The following is an 18,039-nucleotide window of genomic DNA, read 5'->3' as shown; positions in this document are numbered from 1 at the left end:
AAGGCTGATGTTCGAGAGCTCAAATTGTGACAAAAATCAGTTTAAGAGGTAGAGTTATTTTACACAACGGGAACCGTCAATCCCTATCACGCTCCTCAAACGGGACCGTTGACTCAGCTGATGATCCAGGTCCTGTGGGTCACGGTTCAGGCCATACAGATAAAAAATTGTATCCAAGATCTGAGATTTAATTAAGCCACAAAAGTTTACTTCGGAGAGGGACTCCTGAGAATCATTCACGCTGACTCATCACTTCGGAGAAGCGAAAAAGGGAACTGCAAGTTTACCTGCCCAGCCAAGGTGGCCACTCGGCGAGGCGAGCTGGACTGGGGACCCTGAGCGCCCCCTGCCCCTCGTCCCAGGCCCCGCGGCCGCTCCTGACCTGCTGGCCGCGCGAGGGACGGAGCCAGGAGGACAACACCTCCTGCCCCGTCTCGGACCCCCCACCCACGGAGGAGTCTGCGAAGGAGCCCCCAGTCCGGACAGCAGACGTGTCGCGCTGCCTCCACGGACACTCTCCCCAGGCTTTTGAGAGCCGCAGGCAGCGGTGGTCCGGGACAGGGAAGGTCGCGGCTGCCAAGCGCCTTCCTGGAGGTCCAGGAGGCCAGGCCAGCGTCCTTTCTGGCCTGCAGGGAAGTGGCCTGAATGCCGGGAGGCCAACAGGGAAGTGGGGCGGGAAAGCCAGGATGGGCCGGGCTGCGCCCAGACCCCGCGGGAGACGTCCGCCCCGGTCATACGGGGAGGGCTCCGCTCCCGGGCCAGCACGGGAGCCGCATGCGGCGGTACCCTCGGGGGCGGACTCAACCCAGACAGGGCGGCGAACTGAGGATTCGCCGTCAGGCCCTGGAGGCAAGCTCCTAATCTTTACGTTTATTTCCAAGGAGTGCTGAGTTGTGACTGGCAACCGAATGGCCAGTTCTTAGAGGGTTTCATCTTTTAATTTTTTTAAGCAAGGACAGAGATTTAGTAAGAGGAGACTCAATGGACAAAAGTGATCAGGACAACTTCTTATCAAAAACAAAAAGTAAAGCTTTCAAAAAGCTGGTCGATTATGGCGGTGTTGAGGGCAATTTTATACTAATAAAGGGTAGATTGGGCCAGGCAGCAATGCCAAATACCCAACAAAATCTGAGCCAGATACAAGCTAAAACCTGCCGATGGTAAATGAACACACTGGCACCAATATGTGTGTTTAGGAATGAAATTACTACTGATCAACGTTAAGCCGATATAGTGCCCTAAAACTAGTAAAAAAGTAGACGGTGATATGAATGACGGTTGCAGATATAATGAGGGGGCTAAGGCAAGGGCTCTGCTACATTCCCAAACGGGTCTCCATCACGGATGGCCAACTGCTATAGCGCTGCATTAACCTGTCTCTGTTAAACACTATTTCAAATCTGTTTGTCTTACCTGGTAACTGTCCAGCCCCCTCTGGAGCTTGGTGGACCTGGCAGTCACGCAGCCAATGGATACCGATAAGATGGCTTCGGCCATAAGGGGCAGTGTCCCCGAATGCTGCACAGGTTTTACTGTGACTTCCACTCTCCGGGAATGGCCCTGCAGAGGAAGGGGTGCCATGCAGAAAGGGGTACCAAGCATGGGAATGGGGAGGGGTAGGGGAAGAGGATAAAGAAGGGGAAGGAATTGCAAATAGAGAGACAAATAATGAGAAAATTCCCAGAAACTGGGTACAAGTGGGACTGAAAGGAAACATGAAACAAACAGAAACAAACGCAGTACCTGTCTAAGTTGAAAGATGCCTCCTGTGTTGACGTCTTTGGCCTGATGAAGCTCCACTGCCGCGTATTCCCCTAACTCATTCAGTTCCAAGATGGAGACCCACATTTCTACTCTTCGAGTCACTTCATTCCACCTGCAAACACATCCCAGCAGACACCCACGTCAGTGCCCAGGGCACGGCCAGTAACAGGAACACGCCGCTCGCTGAGCACCTGCTTTGTGCTGGCACCCACCGTGCCTCGTGTGTCACACAGATTATTTTCTTCTTTAGCACTCATACAACCCTACGGTACAGGTTCTTCAAATTTGTTTTACTTCATGGAGGTGTAACAGGCTCAGTGAAAGGTCCAGGTCTCAAGCAGAGTCTAGTGAGTTGAGGCAGATGCTCCCACTGTATTAGGGAGCCACACCATGACCTCGGAAAGTGCGCTCAGACCCCTCCCCACAGAACCCCGCACCGTCCCGTGGCAGCCACGTGACCTCTCCGATCAGTCCTGCCTGTTCTGGAAACTCAAAGGGGCGGAATGATGCAGTGTGTAGTCTTTTAGGTCTGGCTTGACTCAGCATAATGTTTTTGAGATTCATCCAAATAGGGATCAATAGTCCTTCTCTTTTTACTGCTGAGTAATATTCAATTATATGACAAATAGCACAATTTGTATATAAAACATTCTCAAACTGAAGGATATCGGAGTTGTTTGCAATTCTGAGGTTACTGTAAATACTGCTGCCATGAAAATTCATGTACAAGCCTGTTTATGGTCTTTGGTTTTCATTTTTCTTGGGTTCACACCTTGGCGTGGGATTGCGGGGAATCTCCAACTCTACAAGAAGCTATTTCCTGTTTTCTTCTTTAAGCTTTATAGCTTTACCTTTTACATTTACCGTTATGATCTACTTTCAATTAGGTTCTGTGCATCATGTGAAGTAAAGACCAAGGTTTTTTTTCCGTACAGACAGGCAGCTGTTTCAGTCTTGTTTCTTGAAAAGACTTTCCTTTCCTGTCGAGTTTCTTCAATGCCTGGTAGGTCCTTTTGTCATCCCGTTTCGCAAAGGAGGAAACAGCCCCCGAGAGCCCTTATTCCTTGGACTAAGCATCCAAGTGCCAGCCCTGACCCTGTGTCTGAAGCTCCCAGCCAGGTACAGACCTGTCGTGCAGCGTCCGTGTCTTGGCGTGAAGGGAATCGACTTCCCAGAGGGAGCTCCCATTCCCAGCACACCGGTGGCCCCACACTTCGATCGCCAGCGCCCCGTCTGAAATGAACTCCAGGAATTCTTCTGTCACGTCCACCACGTAGTCCTGGGGCGAGAAGGGGGAAGCAGTGAGCAATGGGGGTCGTGCACAAAGGGGTCCGTGAGATTTCCTTTTTACCTTTCCCCTGTACAGAGTCACTCTGGAGCACACTGGCCTGACCCCAACCTTGAACGCCCTCTGCAGTTTCTCAGGAAACCATAAAGAACCAGAACATTAGATCTGGAAGGAATATGACGCGGCAGTCTAAGCCGACTCCTTCCCTTAATAAACGAGGACACTGAAGAAAGCGACTTGCCCTGTGCCACTCTGCTTATCAGCTGCAGAGCTCGATCTACGTCCCCTCGTTCCCGGTTCATTCTTAGTTCCTCAGGCTGCCCTGATGTTCAGCTGACACAGACTGACCAGCACACCAAGAAAAAGGACTTCTCATTGCTCTGTGCTATGGCTTAGGAGACTAAAAATGGAGTTAAATTCTCTATGATTATCTTCATGATTCTGTGCTTTTGCTCTTAAACGGTCCCACTCCAACTCTTCACTGTAAAATGCAAACAGGTGAGTGTGAGGAAACGCCTGCTGAACGGACTGAGCAGCAGGCACATCACCCAGAACAGAGCGGCGGCAGGGGACCACGCCAGCACTGTCCTTCCACCAGCATCTTGGTGGGAGCTCAGGTGAGTGGAGGGCTAGGCTTAGAATGCTATACTGTATCCACAAGAATGAAAAATATCCACAGCAACATACATGTTAAGAGGTTTGTATATATTAAAATGCAGGTGCAATGCTGCAATATGGATATAGCAACCATAATTTTATAGAAAGCTTTTTAAAGAAGCTATGCGTGCATGACACTAAGAGTGTCTGTGCAAGCCTGTTTCTACGTGTGAACACTTTTAGCACACACATATAACAGTTGTAGCTCATAGAAAACAGTTTATTCAAAATACACAGCAAAATGTCATTGGTCGTTACATCTCTGGGGAATAAGATTTTGGGTAGAGGTCTTTCAGATTTTATTTTAAGTACTTTCAGATTTTTTGAATTTGTATTGAAGGACATTTGGGGGTTAAAAAGCCCAATAAGCAAGTTATGTTTATAATACATTCTTAGGGGGATAACGTCTGAGTTACGAGTAGAGCTACGAGCTGCGTCCAGGTGCACAGCCTCCCAGGCAGCTCATTTTGTAAGGGCGCCCATACCTTACAGTGAGAGAAGGTCACGGTGTACTGGGCATCCTTGGACTGTGGGGAAGGCACCTCTGGGTCCACGACGGGGGCCGCCACTGTGGATTCACACTGGTCCCAGAATGTGTATTGACAGAAGACGAAATTTGAGAGGTTTAAGGGCAGCCCGGTTGCCTCTTTAATTTTTACCTGAAAAGATTTCAAAAGTGCACATAAAACCTTCATTAAAAAAAACATTCAACTATGCATCATTTCTTATTTTAACTGTATCTCCAATTTAAGAGCAAGTGATGAAACCAACCAGTCATCCATTTGACATTTTAAAATATCTGATACCATTTCATTAACGGTTCATCTATAATGAAATCCGTACCACAGTTCTTCAACTACAGCATATAAACTAGGCAGTGAATGGGCACCCCTCTAAAATTCTTCCCGTGACTGAGTTTCTGGTGCCGAAAGCAGGAGTCACTGCTAGTGCTCACTACCTGATGCCAAATGCACGGAGACTTGAAGCGTCATGCCAGGGTCATCAGCAAGGGTGCCCCACTTCTGGAAGAAGTGCTGTCCACAGCTCTACTTACTGTCAGGAAGTTTAAGCTTTATGATGCCCCATGAAAACCTCCTAAGAATTTCTGTACGATTGCTTTGAATCAAAGAGACCACGTATCTGAGCCCCCCGTCACTTGTCCTCTCACCCGGCACGTCAGTCTTCTGACTCGGTGGGTGACCTCCCCGCCGCCGTCCACGACTTCCAGGCTCCCGCTCTCGCTGGAGTTCTCCGAGGAGTCGTCCTCCACCCCGCGCTCCGGGACAGCTCCTGTGACGCGCATCACCTCCACGCGGAGACGCCCGGCCACCTGAGTCAGGGAGCAAGAGGGCGCTGGAGTTAGAAGGCTCCCTGCGGACAAAACTGGCATGAGACCGAATTGCCTCACAACGGCTCTGTGGCTCCCGCTGGGTCACCTCCGGGGACGGGGAGCTCACCACTGCGAGAGCCAGGCCCCTCCGCCGCCTGCCGCCATAATCATCCTGCCCTACTTAGAGCCAAACTCCCCTCCCTGCAACCTGCCTTCTGGAGTCACCTTCATTCTACAGGTCAGCCCATGACCAGCGTAAAGGCAGCTATCATATTCTACCCTGCAGGCATCTATTTCCCACGTTCGTATATTCGTTACCCACTCACCCCATCAAATACCCGGCCTCACGGGAGCAGTGGTTCTGGTTCTGCCACCAGCACCCACAGTGAAGTGGGCAAAGACAGAAATAAAGCCCAACAGCAACGGTGCTGACTGGCTGCTCTGACAGAGGTGTGCAGCTCACTACGGGATGAACTGACCCACTCGACAAATATCTACTCAGAACTGCCTGTGTGCCAGGAACTGCCCTACACACGGCGTCCAGGGCAGTGCACCCCAGACCTGGCCTCTGGGCCCGGGCAGCTTCTGCTCTCTTGGGAGCAGAGAATGGGTACGGAATTCACATGGGGCTGGGAGCCGGGTGGAGAAGGGCTTGGTGGGAGGCAGGCCTCTTCCAGAATGAACACCAACACAGAGCAGAAAGTTATAAGGAAAGCAATCCCTTAAAACTGCGTTTTCCCAAAAAAAACCTTAAAATTCCCTCAATATCCTGGTGATTCTATGGAGAGGAACCAGCCTACCAGTGTCTCTTACAGTTGGGTGCTCAGAACTGAAGGACAGGAATGACCCTAAAATTTGTATTCTCAGAGTGTTCTGAGGAGCCAGACGTGGCTGATCACAGTCTAAGGCCGCAGTGACCGCAGCTGGAAGGCGACCCGAGCTCTGGCCGCACTGCTGCCTCGTCAAGAGCGAGGCTCACCTCAGAGGGGGCTTGGACCCAACTTGCACGCAGCAAGTGGCGCTGGCTCCAAGCACCTGAGAGAAATCGGATGATGGCATTTGACAAGTGAGACAAGTATGGAGGAAAAGTTGCAAAGAGGGCCAAGAGGGGATAAGGGAAATAAGAAGATTGTGGTTCTTCAGCTTTCAGTGTTTTTTGAGATCTAATACATTTTTGACATAATTTCAGGGGGACCGGTGGAACACTCGAAGCCCACCAGAGATCCCAGCTTAAGGGCGCCTGGCTAGGGACTCAGCTGCTGGACGCCTTTGCCCCAGGAATCGTGCCCTTTGTTAACTTGGGAAGCAGCAGCGTGAGCCCGTTGGGCTTCCAGAGCAGGGTGTTCCCGGGACTCCGGGGGCTGGTGACGGGGTGCCGGGGTCCACATGTGCAATGTGAGCTGTGCACTTACACACCACAGCTGAGACCTAGGGCCTACTTTTTCAGTTCCCTTTGTGCAGAATGGCATCCTGTTCTCAGCCTCCTCTACGAATCACAAAAACTAACTTAGCATTTCAAGCTTCCATGTTGTTGAAGGACAAGCCAGGATACAGGGGTATTACTAAACTTGAAATAAAAACATCATTGATGGACACCACAAAAAAGTTCGGACTTGAACATATTCTGAAGTGTCTGAGGCCTCCATGAGGCTAATAGCTGAATAACTGAAAGATGAGAGTTTCTTTAGAAAGGGTGCAACAATGAGATGGTTAAGCTTGTTTTCTCTGAATACTATGGACTTCAAAATAATCCTCCCCAGTTATTTTGTAAAGACCACTTGGGGCAAGGAAGGAACTAGTATATTACAAAGGTAATGTATTAAAACGAAGTGAATAGTGGGGCACAGAGCTGACTATGGTTTCCAAAAGATTTCTAATTTTGCTCGAAACAAAGAAAAAATTTATGTGAGCCACAAATACAAAAGTTACAGTGATCTAAAACCATGATTTAATTTTGAGATTTTATTGATGTTAATAGAAAAAAAGGACTGTGATCCCGACTATTCATTCACCTTAGTCTTTTTATCTACCTCAAGAACCTAACTTAAGTCGAATTAGAAAAAAATAAAAACGAAAACATAAGGAACCAGTGTCCCTTTGTCCCAGGCTGGCTTCCTTACCTCCCCCTGCTGGCTGATGATGGGAACTGCATACTGGAGTTTCACATCGCAGAAGAGACACTCCAAGAACACATTAGCCACGCCGATCAGGTTGTGGTTCTCCTGGGCTTCATAGAAAGGGTCACCTCGTTTCCCAAACAGTCGCCTGGCCTGAGCCGTTGGAGAGGCAGGTGGGAGGCAAGTCAGAAACAAAGCATCGACTTAAATAATGTAATTTAAAGCTTTTTAAAAAGGAAGCATTTATCCAAATAAATTAAAGAGAAATAAAATTAGAACCATGTCACTAGCACATGGGAGGGGTGTGCAGGCTGGGAACTGCCTGATGCCACGTGGACAGCCTCCCTTGGCCGCCGCCTCGCTGTCCCCATCACGCCTCACCTGCAGACCTTGTTGGTCCACTCCCCGTGCTTTGCCTCATTTCCTTTGCTGAGCCTTCTTTGCTGCTACTATGTCCAAAAAATGGATTATGCAGCCTAAAATCATTCCTAGCACTCTACCCAGCCTCCCTCATGTCAGGGAAGCAGGAGCTCATCTAATGAACACAAAATCCATGCTGGCTCCCTCCAGGCTGATATTTCACAACTGACAAAACAACAAAAATTTACTGTTTACTTCATTTCATTTGAAATGTACTTTTTAAAAAAAGCCAGTAAGAACATTCCACGTGTTCTATTCCTTTAATTCCTACCTGCATGGGGATCACACGTTTCATGACTGATACAACATGTCCCTCCTTCCAGATCATTTTTCCTTTGCTTTTTTAACATGAGTGTGCAAATGGCCAAGGGCACGCGTGTGTTCTCATGGCTAAATCACTTCCGTGGTGTGCCCCTAAGCGTGACCAGATGGCCTTTACATTTTGTCCCTTTTACCTCTGGAACGTTCTCCTTCCATTCTTGATAAAGGTCTCTCATGTCAATCAATTTGTTCTCCAGCTTCTCAATGGTCCAAACCTGGGTGCTTCTCCCTTTCCTCCGGACTTGAATGGCCGGCTCACTCACTATGGCTCCTCTCTGCAGAATGAAGGAAAATGCACACAAAAAATAAACTTCCATTACATTTTGGATTGTTAAACCAATATATCTTATCATAAAGTAGCAAGTTTGACAAAAACACATAGTGTATACAAAATACGAAATTCTACCACCTAAGGGAATATTCTGGTTCATTTTCAATCTTCTATGTTTACACACACTTTTAATTTTTATCATAATCAGAACCAAAATATATAAATGTCTTATCTCAAACATCTCGCCAGTTTTTTAATACTATGATCACTTTTTGTGTTGTTGAATATTCTTCATAAACATGATATGCAATGCAATATACCAATCTATTTATATGGATTACTACTTATTTGACTTTTCTATTCTTCAACAGCATGGCTGTTTCAAATTTTTGCTGTTTTAAAGGGTGCTATGATAAGCATTCTTGTACAGAAAACATAAAAATCTTTATGTTTGCTTCTGTGACAATGGACTGAATAACTTTCTCATAGGAGAACTACTTGGTTGAAAGACTAAAACACAGAAGACTGATGAGCAGCCCCTGACACATTATTAGCTTGCTTGCTGGAGGAATGAATGAATGAAATGAATGGATGAAAAATTATTCTTTTTCAAAGTTTCTCATTAAAGGAAAAATTCATCAAGTTGAAATGATGGGAGACTTCCAAGTGGCTGCACAGTCCTTCTGCGTACAGAAGACAGGCATTCTACGAGTCTTCCTGTCTTGGAGAGCTCCCTCTTACAAGGGTGTGACTGTAACAAAACACACGCATCTCCCCATTTCAGAAGGGGGCATTTAAAGGAGTGAGAGAAAAGCAGGAGGAATTTCATATATATATATGTATTTCTAGATTTACTGTTTAAAAGAAAGCATTTAAATTAGCAAGTCCTTTGGCCACCAAATTTCTCATATTCCAATCATAACACAGCTAAGGGCACTGACACCCTGGGGTCTACCAAGGAAGTCTTGAGTCAAGGTGTGGCTGTCAGACCGCCCTGATGGAGGGGCTTCTGGGGGTCGGGCTGACATGCGCCTCCCATGCGTACTGCGTGTGTCTCAGCCCCTTACCTTCCTATTGGCGCTGAGGTTTGCAGCAGGGATCTGAAGAGTCACTTGGTAGTCGGTGAGCTTGATCATCTCCTCGGCTAAGAGGTTTGCCTCCCGCACCAAGGTATTCGCCTTGACCAGCTGCTCACGCAGTTTTGCTAGGCTTTGCCGGAAGAGTTCGTCCCTGGGATGTAGAAAAGGAAATGAGGAAATCTGTAATAACACGGCAACCCTCTGTCTAAGTGAGTCACAGTATTAGAAAGTGGCAGGAAGCCCCTTTCAGGCAATACTGCTCAGCCTGTTGTTGCCAAGTCACCTCTTTTCCTTCCCTCACCACCAGGGTTCTCTGGGCTGTCTGCTGGGAACCACGGATGACAAATGTGAGGAGCGGCATAAAGAAAAACCGTGTTTTAAATTATACACCATTTGAAAACTACTAGATTTTGAACGGTGATGCAAAAACCTCCAATGAAGAATGCTTTAGGAGAAGGAAATGACAACTTTTGTGTGCCTCTGGCAACTGGGCAGGTGAAAAGCTCTGGAGTGGTAAGGAGGGAACGTTTAACATCATTTCCTCTGTTTGCAAAAGGCACGGACAGGGATGTCTGCCTCTTTCTCCAACTCCATGAACGCGACTTCCCGATGAAAGCTGCTCTGCGGCCCTGCCTGCATCGGAACCCGCGCTCCCCCAGCCCCGCATCTTCTGCCTCCGCAGCGCTGGTCCTAGTTATCATCTTCCACTTATTCGTGTATCTACCCAGTGTCTGTCTCTCCTATGAAGCTGTAAGCGCACCCCGGGTCAGGAGAAAGTGCTTCTACACCCCACACTGGGATCGGGGCTCAAGGGCACCCCCGCCTAGGAGATAAGACTTAGGGGGCTTCTCTTTTCTTCCCTTTACACAACTCTGCCCTTAACTTTGCAGGAAAACGATGGCCCTGGCGCACCCACCTCCTTTCCTGTCACCTTGGAAATGACCCAGCACGCACACTGCCAAGGTGTTTCTACAAGGACGACCTGAAAAGTGTCCCACCCGAGACCACCTTCCTGGTTCTTCTAAACCACATTAGCATTTTTTTTGGTCAGCTGCCTAGGTCTGACTTCTTTCAGCCAACTCAGTCTTCTCCCTTTTCCACAATAGCCAGAAAAACATGTTGTCGACTCTTGAAATAGCTCCGAACTCTGCGTTTATCACCCCCTGGCTGGTCCTTCTCATATGCTGGCAGTCGGGACAGGACAGCCCTGCCATCCCCCGGACCTCCTCTCCTCCCCAGGGTAAATTCCCAGCACGCAAGTCCCCGCGCCGGCGAGAGGGCAGTGGGCTGACGAGCCAGGGCGGGGGCCCCGGGCGGACTGCCGCGGCTCTGACCCCACCGCCCCGGCCCACCGGCTGAGCCGCTTTGTGTAAGTCCCCGAAGCGCTCAGCCTCAGTTCCCTCACACGCGAGCTGGGGGTGGAAATGGCGAGTAGGGTGGCGGTAGTGAAGACTAGATGAATGCACGTAAAACACTTGGTGCCTGGCACATGATAATGTTCTGTAAATGTCACGTACGACTTTTAAAATAATTATTACTTAACACAGGAGTTGTTAACGGAACTATAGACAGATCTGGGTTCAAACCTTGGCCGTTTCATTTCCTAGATGGGTGAGGGAGGCCATGTACACCGATTGCCCTACCTACCAGGCCCAGGTCAGGGCCCTGGGGCACAGCGCAGCTGGGAGGGCTAAATCAAAGCAGCACCACGCCTAGACGGGGGTGCGGACACAACAGAGCTCAGCAATAATGACGGAGCAACAATGTCCCTGTTGTTACTGATGCTATTACTACCATTTCCTCCACTACTGCCTCAGTTTTGATATATTTTAAAGTCGTGAATTTAAAAAATTTACATTTACATTTCTCAACACTAAAGTTGCATTTAAATAGACTCCAAAGTAAGAGAAATAAAAAACGAGAAATGCTCTTATGCCAAAGAATTATTCAAGCTTTCTCTATTTCAATACCTACTAGTGATAGTCTAACTCGGTATTATTTTTACTGAAGGTAAGGGGGAAGGGCAAGTCTTTAACAACAGTGAACAGACACACCTGGGATGGACAGTACCCTTGAGAGGAAAGGCAACTGCTGACACTCCAGGGACGGGACTAAGGCTTCCTTCTTGTGGGTCTGTCCCCCCGACAGGCCCCGCGGCCCCACTGCCCCGCCCCAAGGCACTGCACCGGGACTGGTCAGCTGGGTTCTTACCTCTCCTCCGCCCACTGGGTCACCTTCTGCTGGGCGGTCTGGCTGCTGTAGCCCAGGCGGTCGGGACCACCGCTCTGGGGCTGCCTCTCGGGGGACAGCTGCTGCCGAAGCTGCTCCAGCTCCCGCTCGTACATGAGCCGCTGCTCCTCCAGGGCGTTCCGCTTTTCCTCCAGGTACTGCTTCTCCAGGACCTGAACCACGTTCTGAACTGGGTCTGGTAAGCCAGGAGACAAGGCCAGGCGTCTTCAGTCGTGGCTAAGACAGGCGGCCGTCAGCGTTCTCCCAGAAAGATCTCCCCCCAGAACCTAGCCTGCCCACGTGCTCAGGGACGCCCGGGGGCCCCATCAGATGAACTACTCTCAATTTCCTTTTCGTTGCCATTGGGATGAATGCCCTATTTGTTATGCTCCCCAATTTGATGAGCTCCTCCCATGTAGACAGATCACTCATCGGCTTTAAGCAGATGGTAGAGGAAAAGGGGATGAGAACCTGTCCACTCAGAAGACGAACCTGGCGAAGTCTACGACGACTTCAGAGACAGAGCCGCACAAGACTTGATTTTTATGGGAGTCAAATTCTCTGCCCATCCAGCATCAGTTTAGTATATAGCAGAGGGTTTATAATCCTGACTTGGACCACACGTCTTACTACTCCTGAACAGACAGTGCATGTCTGAAAATATTCATTGAATTCATGGTCTGGCAATTTCTTGGGTGCCAATGTCCAGGAGGGTAATTCACTTGCAGAAATAAAAGGTTACTGCAGATTTCTTGCTTTTGCAGATCTGGAGATTACCCACATCCGTGGGGGTGGGCAGGCATAGAAATAGGAATAAATCTTGCTCAAAGGGGCTATTACATTGTGTGGGTTGTGGTGCCAGTAAGACTCAGTCCTGAAGAGCTGATTGGCTGTGGCAGAATATTAGCTTGGTAATGACCAACAACCTGCATGCGGTGGGTATAGGCTAAGGCACTGGGCACGGGTGTAAGGGAGACAGTCACCAACATCTGAAGTGAGCCCTGCACGGAAACAGTGTGTTAAGGTTATCGGATGGAAACAAGGAGATCCCCATCGCAGTAAATAGTCCCTGGAGTATATGGGACCTGGAGGAGGTGCATTCAGATTCTTGATTAGTCTGAGGTTCACACATTTGCCTGTTTTCAGTGTTTCGTATTGTATTCCTACATATTGACTCTCAGTTTAATTTCCAGGGTAAGACTGGGAAATGGAGAGGAAAATAAGACTTTTTATCACCTGATGATGGCTATTGACCGGCTTTTCCAGAATTGACCCTATCAATTTGTGAAACACATGTGGAAATTGCATGAATTTTCTGTATGAGCAGTAAGAGAAAAAGACAGCAAGTTAACTTTAAAAATAAAGTTGAGTTATGTAGAATACGAAGTAGGAACCAATTTTAAACATCACTTGATACACACAGTGCAGGTGAGTTGTTTCCATGAAATGACAACCACACAGGTAATAATGCCTGGGTGGCAACCAGGCACACCTCAGGTGGAGGCACGAGGCCCTCTGCACGTGTCACCTCGTGGAGGCCCTGCAGCCTAAAGGAGGCTAACATTCCCGCTCTAGGGGCAAGAAAACCGGTGCACAGAGAGGTTGACTGGCTGGCCTAAGACGGCGTAGCTGATCAGCGAGAGAGCCAGGTTTTGAGCTCATATCAGGGTAGGACATAAAGTTAGCAATCAGCGATGCAGTATTCTTAATGCCAATGTTTTTTTCAGGATCAACACTCTGTAGATTTAAAAAAAATAGATTTTAAAACATACTGTTCCTTACTGCTATAAAATTCAGCATTTTTTTCAGAACAGAATAGCTTTCTTCATAGAGTTCCAAATATGTTTTAGGGAATCTATTACTTGAAAGGCTGATGGAAAAGGGACTCCTAAAGCAAACCTCTTACACAGATGCAGACTATGGGTGGGTAAGACCATTTTCACAGAGTAAAAATCTATGTTCTCCCACGCACTGGAACTTCTGACACAGTCCTGTAACTTCTGAAAAAAACATATGAATAATATGGGGGATTTTGAGGGAGGCTGAAGAAATTTTAAATGTAAGGGCTAGAAAAATTCTCTCAGTATTTTTTTAAAACACATTTTCAAAGAGTATAAAATGGTCCTGACTTATGATCGCTCAACATGCAGTTTTTGGCTTTACAATGGAGAGAAAGCCATACACGTCCAGCAGAAACTGTATTCTGGGTTTTGAGTTTGATCTCGCCCTGGGCTGGCGGCGGGTGGTATGGTCCTCTCTCTCTCACGATGAGCCACAGGGCGGCGAGCACAGCTCCCACGCAGCCCCATGGTCACTGGGGGAACAACCGATACACCTGCAGTCACCCTGGAACCACACGGCCATCCTTCCACTTCCAGTAAAGCGTTCCAAACACTATATGCGCTATTCAACACTTCCTATGAAACAGGCTCTGTGTCAGCTGGTCCTGACCAGCTCTAGGCCGGCGTCAGTGGGCTGTGCAGGCGGAGGAGGGCCGGGCTCAGCTGGGCCATTTGGTACGGCAGGTGGACTCAATTCACTTTCAACTTCACGATATTTTGAACTTATGATGGGTTTACTGGGACGTAACCCTATTGTAAGTTTAAGATCTGTATATTTTTTCTCTATTTAGGCTTCAGGTTTAAAAACGAAGGACAGGGTCTTTGCCATCCATTTATATTTACACAGAACCTTATTTCCAAGGGTCCTAACTTAGTGTTTATGAATCTTCCCAGACACACCATTTTATAAAATCATATTCTAGGGTTTTTGCTAAAAGACAATGAGTACGACATTTAATCCTTACTTCTACTTCTCAAATCAGTGGTGTGCAGAAACACACATGGTCCCAAACGGGAGGGCAAGAGGGGATTCGGCCCCAGGCGGGGACTGTGACGCACGGGCACTGTGACCGAGGCTGTTTCCAACTCCTTTAGCAGCTGCTGCGCTCCAACATGCCCACTGCTCACCTTGCTTTGTCAGTGGCCATGAGTCGCCGCACAAACACGGAGAGAGAGCCACCCAGAGGCCCCTCCCCTGAGCCCTGCCAGGACTGCGGTCTGGCCACGCTGTGCGCGGCCCTGGTAGTGCCTCGGGTCTGAGGCTTCTTCCTTCCCTCTTTCCTTTTTCATCTCCGATTCCAGCACAAGTCTGGGAACACCTTTCTCTTAGACATATTTGATAACATTTTCAAGTCGATTATCCAGTTTCAAGCCTTTATCACTATATTTTAAATATATAATCCTAGAAAAGACAAACTCAGCGGTTTAATCAGACTGATATGGCCTAGGACGGAAGCCAAAGATTATTTGGCCAAACCACCAATCAACTATCAAGAGTTGTCCACAGTTTCAGTCCCCACGCCCCCCACCACGCTGTTCCTCCTGAATGAACTGCAAGGAGCCTGGCGTCTAAGGCCCAGACACCACAGAGGCCGGTGTCTCAGGAGAGAAAGGAGCACATTCGCTCTGCGCAGAGCACTTCCTAGTCCTCATCAGTTTATTCTTTATGCAACTATGACGTGAGCGCACACTTATTTACCTGTCCTGACAATGGAAAAGAGCAGGTGAGGTAGAGAGAGCGGAGGGCATTTGTGTGATAGAGAAAGTAGAGGCCCAAGGCACTACCTGAAGGGAAGGAGATGCTCTGGGGAAAAAAGAACCTTTCGATTCCAGGTGAAGGAGGCTCTCCGACCTTTCACCTGCCCCTTAACTGCACCTCACTGCGCAGCGCCACTGACTTGGCGAAAACCTGGGACGGTCCGAGTCCTGTGTTGAGCTCACAAGACACATTTTTGTCCACCGATACCAGGTTTGGTTTTACTCTTAACCCAAATGAACTGGGTCTTAGGTAATTATTACTCTAGAGCTGTGGAAATGCCGGGCTGACGCAGGTGAATATACTCCTCAAGTACTAGGTCCGGACCGCTGTGCTGCCGACAGGAATTCAGCCACTGCCGCAGAAACACCCGGCGCTGCTGGACGCACAGAAGAAGGGCACCCGGGCTCCACCCACCGGGACAGTGCTGGGGTCAGGACGCGAGGAGGCAGGGGTCGCGAGTGGGATGGAAACGTCTCCTGGGCAGGACCGGGGAGCGTCTGTCAGGCAGAAAATCGCCACCTCTTCCAGCCCCGTTGGTGGGTCTCGCTGGAGCACGGGCACAAGCACCAAGCAGCCTCACTGCTGGAGACCCGCCGGGCACCCCCACGCTGACGCGTTGCCACCTTTACCCCAGCATCTGTGCGGGAGCTCCTCCTGAAGCCGCGTGAGAGGGAAGAGCATCTTCAGATGGGACCACCAAAGGGACGACCACCAGGCAGACAGGCTGGTTATCAGGAAGCCACGGAGCTGTAGAGGCGAGTGGCGCACGAAGACCACCGGGCCGCTGGCACTGCAGTCTCGTGGCGGAGCGTGTGTGTGCCCCACAGGGAAGCCCCCCTCGCCGGCAGACGTGGGCAAGGTGTGAGGAGGGGAAACGTGACTTTCAAACCGGCCAAATGAACGCTGAAGAGCCAGGCCTCATCTGGAACACAGAAGACTAACTCACGCCAACACCGCGAGCCAGGCCACTGATGACCGACTGCTTAGGCTAGGAGCGCTGGAAGGGTCAACAAATACTTACTGCTCTGGTTATTCAGGGGGTATTAATACTGGTAGCGTAAGGTAGCGATGGGATAAAATTAGCCATCTGTGATGTGGGATGGCCCCTGACTAAACGGATGCCACCTGAACTCTCTGCAGAGCTGGAGAACAGGATGTGTAGGATGCTGAAACCTCTCCTAAAGAAACAGGCTCTCTCAACGGGGGACTCCCCGCCTGGAGTCTGCCGCCTATGCCTGGTCGACACACCCCATATCCATAAATCACGTGCAGGGACTCGTTGCTCAGGCACGTTGCTGTGATTCTGATGTCGGAGTGTCACTTTGGGACGTCCTTCAAGATCTCTCCCAACTTGATGAGCAGGTAGCGGAGCAGAACCAGGCGTGCTCTCCAGCCATGGCCGCCCTGTGCGGCGGCCGGAAAGCCCCGGCAGTGCATCTTGATCCCTGACGCCGGTGATGCCCTCTTGCTGCTGTTCTACCCTCATTCTGTTTACACTTCACACTGGGTTTTCAGTCTGGCTTTTTCTTCATTCTTTACTTTACAATCAAAGAGTCCTTGATGCTAAAAATCCATAAATAGAGGTAACTTAAAAGATCAAAATCTTTATTCCTGCAACAAATCCTCAACGCGGTTTGCCAGAGATCTGACAGCTCTCTAGCCATGTGCAAACTCTTCTCAGACAGGCTCAGCCGGAGAGGAGTGGGAAGGCCACGGCTGTGGAAGCCAGATGCTCCCGGTCGCGCCAGGGCTCTTGGGGTCCCTGCAGGTCCTCCGTGGCTCCAGTCATGGATCCTTACGGATCCAAAGGACAAATACCTTTCTCAGGGGCTCCTAAAAGTACCTCAACTACGTCCTTGTAAAAGTGCTCTAGTCCCAGGATGCTGCGTCATGCCTGGGGTGGGGAGACTCTCCTGTCCTGCTTCTGGCGCTCGGCTCCAAGCCTGGAGACCAGGAGCCTGGGAGACGGGAAAAGGAAGGGGCAGATGTGTGAAAGAGCAAGCAAGGAAAAGAACTCGGTGTGTGTTTTACTGAACGCACACTGATGGGCATGGAGAAGTAAAGGGTTTGCATTTAGACATAGAGGAAGAATTTTAATATAAACACTGAAAACCCTCTGGAAAGAGGATGTAGAAAAATGTTTTAAGAAGAATCTTCCTTAAAGCTCTGAGATGGGCTGGGGTGCAGGTCCAGCAAAGGGCCTAGCCGGCCTTTCATTTTTGCTGTCAGACTGTAAAATCACCTGGGCTGATTAAAGAAGCCTCTTTGGTGGTGTGGTTTCCAACTGGGTTTACAATAAAATGTCGTGACTTTTATTTCTCACTAGATTCTATTTGAAATTCCTGGATTCAGACTCTCCTGTGGACTTCCATGCTCTGAGGGATTCAGAAAAGACAAAACCAGTAATGGGAAATGGGAAAAGGAATTCCATTCATAGTCTTTCTGTACTCCGGGACCGTGGAGATTCTACGACAACCGGCTTAGACGACAGGCCTCATACAGGCACCACCCACTTGCCGGTCACACCGGAGGAAGCACACCAGGCTCTGGCACATTTTCATTAGCCCCTCACCAACGGCTCTTTTAAGGAACTGGCAGTTTGACAGGCCTGAATTTTCAAATGACACTTTAACTTTACGCATGCTGACCCCTCCCTGAACGGAGTGAGAAGATGAGCCGTCAGAGTTAGGGCCTTACCGTTACTGTTCAGCGTTTTCATGATAACCTCCATCTGTGCAAACTCGTAGTTATAGTCTGGTTCCGAGGACGCTTCACTGGCTGCATCCAGGTCATGCTCGGGGGGGCCCGTTTCTTTTTCAAGGTCTTTCAACCAATCTCGCCGTTTCCTCTTAGGCAAGTTAATTCTGTGGGGTTTTCGCCATTAGAGAAAATCAACTTGTTTTACACTCAAGTAGGTAACAGAAAAAATGTATATGAAAATATCAGTGAATATAAAGATGTTA

At 49.0% G+C, this 18,039-nt stretch overlaps 1 protein-coding gene across 7 annotated transcripts in view; it reads right to left on the bottom strand.

The window, feature by feature from the left end:
• Positions 1-18,039, bottom strand: part of KIF13A (kinesin family member 13A) — a 172,868-nt gene that overhangs the window by 25,767 nt on the left and 129,062 nt on the right. For all 7 annotated transcript variants that reach the window (XR_012126288.1, XM_073224702.1, XM_073224704.1 and 4 more), the window contains exons 16-25: positions 17,774-17,940; positions 11,459-11,672; positions 9,236-9,398; positions 8,032-8,172; positions 7,160-7,309; positions 4,878-5,039; positions 4,195-4,368; positions 2,892-3,043; positions 1,744-1,876; positions 1,414-1,560 (exon numbers count right to left, since the gene is read on the bottom strand). Coding sequence is in view for 6 of the 7 variants with exons in the window: in XM_073224702.1 (XP_073080803.1) it covers positions 1,414-1,560; positions 1,744-1,876; positions 2,892-3,043; positions 4,195-4,368; positions 4,878-5,039; positions 7,160-7,309; positions 8,032-8,172; positions 9,236-9,398; positions 11,459-11,672; positions 17,774-17,940 (1,603 nt within the window). In the remaining variant the exon portion in view is untranslated. The remainder of the gene's footprint in view (positions 1-1,413; positions 1,561-1,743; positions 1,877-2,891; positions 3,044-4,194; positions 4,369-4,877; positions 5,040-7,159; positions 7,310-8,031; positions 8,173-9,235; positions 9,399-11,458; positions 11,673-17,773; positions 17,941-18,039) is intronic.

Source organism: Manis javanica, chromosome 16, assembly GCF_040802235.1.
Source record: "Manis javanica isolate MJ-LG chromosome 16, MJ_LKY, whole genome shotgun sequence".
Taxonomy (NCBI): Eukaryota; Metazoa; Chordata; class Mammalia; order Pholidota; family Manidae; genus Manis; species Manis javanica.
This window is presented reverse-complemented; position numbering and strand designations above follow the sequence as displayed.